This window comes from Tachypleus tridentatus, chromosome 8 (assembly GCF_004210375.1).
Source record: "Tachypleus tridentatus isolate NWPU-2018 chromosome 8, ASM421037v1, whole genome shotgun sequence".
Classification (NCBI taxonomy): Eukaryota; Metazoa; Arthropoda; class Merostomata; order Xiphosura; family Limulidae; genus Tachypleus; species Tachypleus tridentatus.
In genome coordinates, this window is record NC_134832.1 from 123,155,654 (window position 1) to 123,167,111 (window position 11,458).

At 36.1% G+C, this 11,458-nt stretch overlaps 1 protein-coding gene across 7 annotated transcripts in view; it reads left to right on the forward strand.

The window, feature by feature from the left end:
- LOC143223379 (uncharacterized) overlaps nucleotides 1-6,999 on the forward strand; it is a 169,670-nt gene extending 162,671 nt beyond the window's left edge. For all 7 annotated transcript variants that reach the window (XM_076451295.1, XM_076451299.1, XM_076451297.1 and 4 more), the window contains one exon: nucleotides 6,059-6,999. In XM_076451295.1, the coding sequence (XP_076307410.1) occupies nucleotides 6,104-6,865 (762 nt within the window). In that variant the 5' untranslated portion in view covers nucleotides 6,059-6,103 and the 3' untranslated portion in view covers nucleotides 6,866-6,999. The remainder of the gene's footprint in view (nucleotides 1-6,058) is intronic.
- The last annotated feature ends 4,459 nt before the right edge of the window (nucleotides 7,000-11,458 follow it).

The following is an 11,458-nucleotide window of genomic DNA, read 5'->3' on the forward strand; positions in this document are numbered from 1 at the left end:
AGTAGTGTAAGACTAGAAGGAAAGCAGCTAGTCATCACCACTAACTCTTGGGCTACTTTTTTACCACCGAATAGTGGGATTGACCTTTACACCGTTGAAAGGGCGAGCATGTTTGGTGTGACGGGGATTCGAACCCACGACCCTCAGATTACGAGTTAAGTGTCTTAACCAGCTGGCCATTAAGATGTGATGGGAAAGACATTTCTTTCTTTTATATTCCATTTATACATTTTAGACTAAACTTGTATTTAGTGGTTCGTGTGCTGATTTATTTACCTTAATTCTAAAGCCTCGTGTCACACTTTTAATGAAACAAACAAGAAATGTGGTATATTGATTGTTACACTTTTCTTTTGAAAACCCCAAAACATTATACTAATGTTAAGTGTTCATTTAAATTTTGTATGTGTAATAAATTTCTACGTAACTTGAAGTTATAGTCAAACTCGAGAAATGCCACCAAATTAGGAAACTGTAAATTTCTTTATTTTTTCTCGCTCCCTCCCCCTCGCTAGTGGCTGAATAGAAAGTCCGAATGCTTAGAATCCTACAAACCCTGGGTTTGATACCCGTGATTGGCACAACAAGAATAGCACATTACGTATGTTTTTGCTTAACAAAAAAGAACTTTCTTGTCTAATAAAACATGTTGAAAAGAAGTAGTGTTATTTAACTTTTTCAAATATTTGTTTTAATTATTTAATGCATTGCTATGCTATCTAGCTATTAAACTAGGATGTTAATGTAAGGTAATTAAATTACACATTTCAAATTTTAAAGAATCTTATGAATGTAACAGGGAGTGTGTTATCCTCCGATGGTTTAAATAGGGTTACCTGTAAATATGTTTTTCGTCTTCTTTTCTTGTACAAAATATAACGTAGCTCTTAAGTACAGTTTGCAGTTCATTTACTGAAACTTTAGCAACGACTCGACAGCAAAAAAGTAATCACATCGGGTGATATTAAAGAATAAACGGTAAACCAAACAAGTAGGATTAAAATGTCTACTTTCTATTCAATATTACAGTTTTATTACTTACGAATATGATGTACATAATACCGGTTGTTTAAATTTGTTGAACTTCTTTTCAACTGAATGTAAATGTTACTTGCATAATTAACGAATAGATGGCGCTCGATAAGGTACAATTCGAAATAACACGCTGAATGATTGACTTGGCAACTGCATAACTGAGGAAATTTAACAGTGTTATCCCGATCAAAATCAATGTCTTTTTACGAATAAAATATGTGTATCGACAACATATATTACTGACTAGATTTTATTGGTCATTATGAAAATATAACTCTCTGTTTAACTATATAATTAAACTATTCCATCTAAGCCTAAAAGTCGAGCTAACTTCCACGTTGGAGCGAAGAACAAGGCAATTTCCAAGGTCCCCGAGTTCCTCTATCGTTGATCTCTCATTATAAACAATGCATAACCACATTATATAAATAATCTAGGTATAAATAATAAAGTATGCAAGGTTCGGTAACCCTTTACACCTTTTCGTTCTAAAAGTGTTTTGGAAACGAATGCATTGTGTGGCTACAACGTGCTCCACTTTCTTCGTTCACTAACTTTATATTATTCCCAATGGGTGTGAGTGCAAGGGAAGTGGGACGAAAATTAACAGCTCACGTGACGCCTACTTTCGTTTCTCGAAAACACATTCATTAAAATATGCATTTGTACTTCAACTTTCTTCCTGTTGTTCGAACACAATTTTACTTTAAGCTGTTGGATACATCTCTGACACCACGAAACGCAAATACATTTTGAATTGGTGGCCTGAGTTTCATTTTCAACTGAGAAAGAAAAAGAAACAATTATATTTTATTTTTCTAATCTAATGCTGTCTTCCTCTAGTGGCTGAACGGTAAGTCTTGGAGGGATCAATGACGTTAAAAAGTGAACAGTCCATCTTGTATCTTTGTGCTTAATAACGAAAAGACACAAAAAATCCTAAATTAATACCTTTTACATGCGTATTATCAGGGAAACGGAAGCTAGGGTATTATAACTATTGGTTTCCTATACTGCATAGCAAAAAACGCAAATAGACAAAAACATGAGTCACACATACTTATCGACGATCTTATATATATATAATACAATATTAAGATATATAGCTCTATTTTGCGTTCACTGGCCTGGAGCTAAGTCCTATGCTTTCAAATACACTAATTACATTTCACAAACAAACCTACAAACTTTAATGAAATTTTTGACCTAATTTACATTGAAACAAACGGCATTTATCGTACAGTTTCCGGGTTCAAACGTTAAACGTCTACATAAACTTAGCGTTAAAAATGAGTATAATAAACACAGGTACATTTTTGTTAAAGTCTATAGAACGTGTATCACACACATAAATAGATAATTATGTTAATAAATCTTTAGATAATTATGTTTGTTAAGTATTGAATAAAATTAGTCAAACCATTTCGCAAGGAAATATTTTATTACTGGATTACCTTTACCTGTTCAAACCAGTTTACTTACTTTGTTCCTATGAAAGGTGTTAGCCATATGTAACAAATGTAAATATTACTTGTAGATTGTGTTTATTATAAATGAAACGATCGCAAATAACTTTTTTAGATCTCTGTATGTTATTGATCTCTTATGGGTAATAAATTTTCACTGATTTATTGTTCTCCCCCTAGATGTCTTTGTACACACGTTACAGACGCACAACAATGGTATTGGGATTGAGTGCACTTTAAACACTTTCGAAACCTGGTTTATATCGTTGTAGGCCTGCGGAAATACTGCTGTGCCACTTGAGGACTGGGGGGTAAAGTCGAAATGATTCGAGCATGATGTGTTGTCTGTTTTAGTTTGTTTCTGAATTTCGCACAAAGCTAATCGATGGCTATCTGCGCTCGCCGTCCCTAATTTAGTAGTGTAAGACTAGAAGGAAGGCAGCTAGTCATCACCACCCACCGCCAACTTTTGAGCTACTCTTTTACCAACAAATAGTGGGATTGATCGTCACATTATAACGCCCCCACGGCTGAAAGGGCGAGCATGTTTGGCGCGACGGGGATGTGAACCCGCGACCCTCAGATTATGAGTCGCAAGCCTTAACCCACCTGGCCATATCAGGCCTAATGTAATGTCACTTGCAGCAGTTGTTCAGAATTCCTCATGCTATTTCTTCTGTTTAAAATATTGGACGTAATCTCTTCTACGTACCATAACTGAAAAACAATAAACATTAAAATAAGTAAACTACGAACAGTTCTACATTGAGCTTCATTTGATTTTTTTTTTTAATCCCAGAACTCTTGATTTCGAGTTGCGTTTTGAATTGTTTCAACCTTTACTTGTTACAAAGGCCAAAAATTAGAACACAACAGGGTTGTTGAATGTTGAATTTTCATTTAATTTGTTTCCCTAAGAACTTTAGACCGTGAAGAATTATGCATACATCAGGGAAAAAAGTTTATTTTATTTTATAAATTTTAACTCCAAATACAGATTATTATCCCCTCATTTTAAAAGTTTTCATTAATTTATAAACAGAAAATCACTACTCAGATTAGTAAGCATTAATGTGCCTTTTACAGCTAGCTAAGTCACTAAAACTGTTTCATAAACCTAAATCATGATATATGTGTTAGAGGCTAAGTACGAAATTCAGACGTTATCAACTGCTCATTTCTTTTATTTGGAGGTCAAAACAACTGTAGGCTACAATCACTTCTGTTAATAACAGAAGTGATAATTTGGCGATTTTCCACTTTCTGTAGCTCGAACTTTGATACTCCAAACTACCACATATTTTGTTTGGATGTGTTATACTGGATTCTTACTTCATATACCAAGCTTCAAGGCAATCTATTATTAAATACACGTGATATAAGATATTCAATTTTCATTAAATATTTTCCCAATTCCTTTCTTTACATCCAAAGTAAAATGTATTTGATAGAAAAACATATTTAAAACTTTTATAGATTTTTTCTTCAAATTTGGTACACTAATAGATCTCTACAATCTCCAATTATTTATTATATTCAGTCTAAATATAAGTGCATGTGCAGAGCTATTTCATAGAAACTGCTCAAATTTGACCAAAATGTGTGGTCAAAAAAGTCAAAACTCAAAAGGTCACATAAACTATAGGTTTAAAATGTTTACTGGAACTTCATCTAAGAGTAAACGTGAACAGTTTTTAGTTTTTACTCATTCAGAGTAAAGACTGCTTGCTGACTCAGATCAGTAAAGCTATAGGGTGATAGCACGTACAGATACGTTAAGTATTGGTTAGGCCAAACAAACTACATTAGCAGTTTCTTGCTCAAATTTTGAAAAGAATCATACGGGTAGACAGTTATTATTTGATGCCAACTTTTGAGCACAAATTTGCTAAATTTTATTATATTCTACAAAATTAAAGATAGTTTGGCATCAAGTGATATTAATTTAATGAATTAGAGTAAATGATAATGTTCGTACGGTTCTATCGAGTGCAGGCTGGCAATGACAGAAACTGTTAATCTAGTCTTCATAGCGATATCGTAATCCGAGGGTCGCGGGTTCGGATCCCCGTCGCACCAAACATGCTCGCCCTTTCAGTCGTGGGGGCGTTATAATGTGGCGGTTAATCTCACTATTCGTTCGTAAAAGAGTAACCCAAGAGTTGGCGGTGGCTGGTGATGACTAGCTGCCTTCCCTCTAGTCTTACATTGCTCAATAAGGGACAGCTAGCGCAGATAGCCCTCATGTAGTTTTGCGCGAAATTTGAAAAATCCCATAGTGATACTATAAAGAAACAATAGCTAGTCAGGTCGAATTTTTTATTCAGCTTGAAGTACGACGGTGAGTAAAACAAAACACAAGGCCTAGCTAATGAATCAATATTTACTGTAAAATGCTATAAGTGTAGCTACCAGTTTGGGTACTAGTTATGATTTCATTCCCCAAAGTTGTTCTTGCAATCCTTTTATGGCCGCATTTTTTTCATACTGAAGGTGTTTTTGATTAAATATAGAATGACTAGGAATAATTATATACTTTCTCGAATTATTAAAAAAAGAACTATTAAATACCTGATGTTCTACATGTTGTCTAGACATTATATAGAACATCTGCATTGTGGTGTAGTACACATGATTCGCTTTTACATTGTAAAAACTGTACACTTTCCCAAGTACTTAACGAATCACAAAGATACAATTGTACATAAATAGTTGATTCAATTCAATAATAATGTAAATAGCTCGAAGCTATGCAGTATATTAAAAATAAAATTAATAACGCGTTTTATTTCTTCACAAAAGATAAAAAAATTCTCTTTCGTAGAGGAAGAGGGGGTCTTTTAACACGTTTTCTCCTGTGTTTTTTTTTCCCCTCTGGCTTTTCAAATGTATGTTTCTCCTTCAGATTTCCATCATGCTACTTTTTTAACAAGAAATAAGGTTTCTCACAGAACAATAATACAAGGTTGTTTAAGAAGCTTATTGCTATGTCAAAGATAACGTATTTGAATAACCGTTGAATTATAAACAAACGTAATATAACTTATATTACTCACTTTTACCAAACATTTTTTAATTGATAATTTTATACGTATAACATCTCAGTCCGGCCAATCGCCTTGAAAACATTTGTAAAAATGAAAAGACAGAAAGGTTACTTTGTGATTGATGTTCCAAATATGCTTTAGATGATGGGTAAGGCCTCATTAAGTATAGTGTAATGAGCGTCATCTTGAGGCTTGGCGTTAAGGGTAATTACTCAGGCGGCTATTTAAGGCACCAAGTACTCTGCGGCTCCACTGTGAGTAGGGCCCCAACTGAGCTATTTATTAAAACTTCGACGTTTTGAAACTACGAAAAGTAGAGGAAACTCATTACAAAGCTCAAATGATTCTTGAATAAGAGTCCATAACACATTTTAAATTGATGGTTATTTTCTGAATAAAAAGTTACTGATATATTTCGTCACTTTTGATGTTATTAGGTTGTGGTTTTAAGATATACTTTTTTTAATATGAAGCGTTCACCTGAATTAATTTTTTTTCCCTCTTCAACAGCTGGCTAACAACGTTCGTTTTCTCCTTATCAAACTTCTGATCTCCATGTTGCTGTCAGTGGATTGCGCTCCACCTCAGCATTCTTTATTTCGAAGCGTCCAAAAGACATTGACAGCAACTGTGATGTCTCCTGAAGATAACCAACTTAATAAAACACATCATGACACCTCACTTGGCTACAACTTGAATAGAACTGGACTGAATGATATGGCAACAGTTTCCAATCAAACGATACTAAATGAAATGTTAATGGAGCCTTCTGAAATTAAACAAAACGTGACAAATATCACCATATATGATGAAAAGTGGAACGGTGACGCCACTGCCAACAGTGATATTTTTTTTGTAAAAGTGCAGCCAACCTTCGCCACGTACAAAAATCTATCAATTTTAAGCGAGAACACAACTTCCCAGATTCATCTGCCAAAAGAAGCAGACGAAAATAGTAAAGAAATAGACACGTTTAATCAGGATCAGAGAAAAAAAATCGTCACTCGACAGGTAACTGAGACCATGACACATGGCTATAGTGAAAAACTGCATCATATTTCAGATTCAAAGTCAACCGAACAATCACACGAACCTGCAACGAAAGAAAACAATACAACAGACAGTGACAAGGTATCTGCAGTTCCATACTCCTCAATTGAAACACTAGGTTATAATGGAAACATAGAAGTAATCAAAGAACAGACAGACGGCTCTAACAATGAACAAACGTTGCCTGTTCCATTGTGGCTCAATAATACTTCCAAACAAAACAATGTCACAGAGAAGACCAATGACAGCGAGAAACTGAAAAGATAAAGTTAAACCTACATAATGATGTAGTGAACCTCTGTTGTTATCATGCAATGTGTATTTAGTGAGCTGTTTTAGAATTTCTTATAGCATGAAAATATCCAGTTTCTTAAACGTTAATAAAAGTATGTTCTATATTTTACCGTGTTTATTCATTTTTTTCTCTTTTATATTTTTTTAAAGTATGTTAATCCAACAAGGTTAGTAAATATATTAGATTTATTTATTCATAATGTACACAGATGAGAAAGCTTTCCCTGGGTTTTCCAAGCTTTAGGCTTTTTTTTCATTTCTCCCTGACTTCTTTATCTTTTCCAATCCCCCGACTCTTTCGTGTTTTTTTTTTCAGGTTCATGACCGCTAAATAGGTATATATTTGTGCGTGTGTGTGTTTGTTTTATGGCAAAGCCACACTGGGCTATCTGCTATCGAACCCCTGATTTTAGCGTTGTGGTATTTTTTTCCTTGATAGGCTGAACAAAAAAATAGATTCTTAACATGTTGGGTATTTGTTTTGGTTTTTTTTTTAAGTTATTATCTAGTATTGCAACTTAAAATAATTTGTTTTGTGAATTTCACGTAAATGTGTGTGTGTTTATTGTAATTCCTTTTGTAAATCTGTAAATAAATAATAGATATATCTTTTATCTTTGTCGACGATAAAAGTGCAAACTGTCGTGAAGTGAAATTATAAGAATTATACAATTTTGGATTTTAGTTTTTTAGTGTTGACAAACCGACTTAGATTTACAGCCGCATCCCCTGTGGGACAGTGATAACTTTACGGACTTACAACACTAAAATCCTCGGTTTGATTCCACGCGGTGGACAAACCAAATAGCCCAGTGTAATTTTGATTTTAAATAATTACCAAACTAACCAATTTCGTGCCGCCGTGGCTAATTTTGAACTACTGACCGGGTGGGACTTGAGGGGAAGATAAGGAATCAACAACACATTACCACTCATTGCCCACACTTGAGGGGAAGATAAGGAATCAACAACACATTACCACTCATTGCCCACACTTGAGGGGAAGATAAGGAATCAACAACACATTACCACTCATTGCCCACACTTGAGGGGAAGATAAGGAATCAACAACACATTACCACTCATTGCCCACACTTGAGGGGAAGATAAGGAATCAACAACACATTACCACTCATTGCCCACACGTTTATAACATAACCACAGCTTAGAGTAAGCTCAATAGTTTATGTTCTTGCTCGGAAGTTTGCTCTATGATCACAATATTGTTTTCTAAGTTCTTTTCTTACGCGTTGGCCCAACGATACACTGGTGGGCTTATAATGCCCATATCGGTGTTTGATGCCAGCAGGGGGACATCGTAGGTAGCCAATGATTAGCATTGCGCTTAAATCACACAAACATACAAAAAGAACTCATGTTTACTGACCTGGCACGACCTGGTGGTTAGGACACTCGAATCGCAATCTGCGGGTCTCGTGTCTTTGTCATCTAACATGCTCGCCTTTTAAGCCGTAGTGGCGTTGTAATGTAACAACAATTAATCATGCTGTTTTTGGTAAAAGAGTATCCCAAGAGTTGGCTAGTTAGTGGTGGAGACTAGCTGCGTTCTGCCACTGCTAAATTAGGGACGGATACCACATACGTCACTCGTGTTGCTTTGCGCGAAATTGAAATAAATAAATATTATATTTAGATCATCATATATAAAAACCACATCATAGAAAAACAACGAAAACCTTAACAAACTTAAACCTAGACAAAGTAGGAATTACTTATGTTTTTGTTCATTTTACTATTAAAATTGTCCCCCCCCCCATCCAGTGGCACATCGTTATGACTATGAATTCGCATCGCTAGAAACCGGGTTTCGATATCCGTGGTGGGCAGAGCACAAATTGTCAATTGTGTAGCTCTGCGCATAACTACGAACATATAAACGTATTAAATTTGGTAAATAATAATGCTTTACAGAATGTTATTTATATTGCAGTCAAACGTAAGTTGTTTTATCTTCTCCTTTCCATTTTTCTTTTAATCTGGACGACTACAGTTTGAAAATACTAATCTAATTTTATTATAACTATTGAAAGAACCCACTGTGATCTTGAAACTGTTCACCAGCCACCATTGTGCATCATATCGATTAATTGGGTAATCGCCTGTTGCAATTGTCTTCGTGAACAACTGACAAAAATGAGTGGCTTTACTGATTTTCTACAAAGGAACCCAGCAGCGGTGAATGGGATTACATTTTGATGGCATTTTTTTATATTTTTCAGTGATCCTTGTTATTAGTAATCGTGTGACCGACAGATTCATGAACCTAAAACTAGTTTGATATATATATATATACTCTTCAAAAAAAGAAACGCAAAAGGGATATTTTTGTTATTTTAAAGAGAAATATATGTAATAACGTTACAAGCTCAGAGTATGTGATGTTACACGTGTTGAGGCACTGATTGTCAGACCAAAATGACAATAAAAGTTGTGCACTTTGAAAATGGAGGAAAACATCGGATTTTTCGCCAAAACGCATTCGTGTCCAATAAATTTGTTTGAGAGATCTGCATGTTCTGCAAGTGCAACATGTGCAAAATCCCTATAAAAATGACGGGTTCTCGATTTCCATAGCTCAGTGTTAAGCCACTGACACGCAATACAGTTACGCCAAGACTGACTGAAGCACAACGCAACAATACCATTGGTCGCTTGGAAGCAGGCGAATCTCGATCAGATGTTGCCAGAGCTGTGAATGTCCACCCAAGCACCATCACAAGGCTATGGAACCGTCACCAACAACATGGATCAACTCATGACCGTCCACGATCTGGCAGACCTCATGTGACCACGCCCGCACAAGATCGCTACATCCGGTTACGTCACCTTCGGGATAGGACCACCACTGCGACGTCTACTGCCTCAACCATACCAGGGCTGCGTAGGATTTCCGATCAGACCGTACGCAACCGTCGACGAGATTCTTAGGCCCCACGTGCAACCCATCATGATGACGTTTTTCAACATGACAACGCCCGTCCTCACACAGCCCGACTCACCACTGTCTTCTTGAGACATCACAACATCAACGTTGTTCCCTGGCCCTCCAGATCACCAGATTTAAACCCCATCGAACATCTTTGGGACGAGTTGGACCAACGTCTGCGACGGCGACAACCTCAACCGCAGACTCTACCTCAGCTTGCAGCAGCTTTGCAGGCTAAGTGGACAGCCATTCCACAGGATGTGATTCGTCATCTCATCGCTTCCATGGGCAGGAGATGCCAAGCAGTTATTGATTCTCACGGGGCATACTCGTTAATGACGCTGAGTGACGTTAAACTTCACCTAGTGAGCGTGCACTTCGCCTTTGCAGACTTTGGATGTTCAGCAGTGAATGTGCAAAGTTTCACACATGTCATACAGAACTACCCGGAATAAACTTGTTAACAATATGTCTCAAATTTTGCCTTTTGCGTTTCTTTTTTTGAAGAGTATATATATATTCTTTAAAAAATGTCTAACATCTGCCATATTGAAGTTAATAAAGCAAAACAAAACAACAGTCATTACATTAGAGTTTCTGTTGTTTTGATTAAACAAATAGAAATCATTTGGCGCTATTTTCAAGGTCTAGATCGATGGACCAGAACCATGATCTGACCCAAGACTATGAGAGCCAACTCAACTCGTAAATGTAAGACAAACCAATGTAGCACTGAAAATTCTTTAAATATTCAAGATGTAGTTGTGAATGTAATGGTTTCATTGCAACGAATAACCTAAACCGTAGGTCCAAGTTTGATGAGGGAAGAACTTATTCAAGAATATTCTAATTTATTAGACGCACCAGCTAAATAGAAGATTCGTCAACTGATTTCTGCATTAACAGCAAAACATAAAACAGCATTATCGCTATCTTCTCCCCTCAAGAAGGAGGGATTGGAATATTATACAAAAGACAATTGGTTTCAATATTTTATTAAACTAATGGCATAGTAAAGTCCGAAGATGCAGTGTTAAAGTTGAAACAGATGCACCATACATTACAAAATAATGTTCTTAGCGATTCTCAACTACAAAATGCCATTTCTGCAATGAAAAGTAAATAAGAAAGATGGTATAATGTTCCATATGGTACCACCTTAATATATTTCATATAGATATCATCATGTCGTATTTTCAATATTATTTCTTGTTTTCTTCTCTGTGTCGAACTTAATTTATCGAGATCTATGGAAATTCAATAAATCACTGATATTTAGAATGACCCTCCTGTTGACTATTCTAGACTCAATACTAAAAGGTGTTAGGTTGGCTCGTGTGATAGTTGTTTAGGAATATGACACACATCGTCGGGAATTCTAGAGTTAATCATGGCCAGGTATAATTATTACATGGTAAAGAAAGTCGTGTGCCACAGCGTAAGGCCAGGTGGGTTAAGGCACTCGACTCGCAACCTGAGGGTCACGGATTCGAATCCTAGTCACATCAAACATGCTCGCCCTTTCAGCCGTGGGGGCGTTATAATGTGATGGTCAATCCCACTATTCGTTGGTAGAAGAGTAGCCCAAGAGTTGGCGGTAATGACTAGCTGCCTTTCTC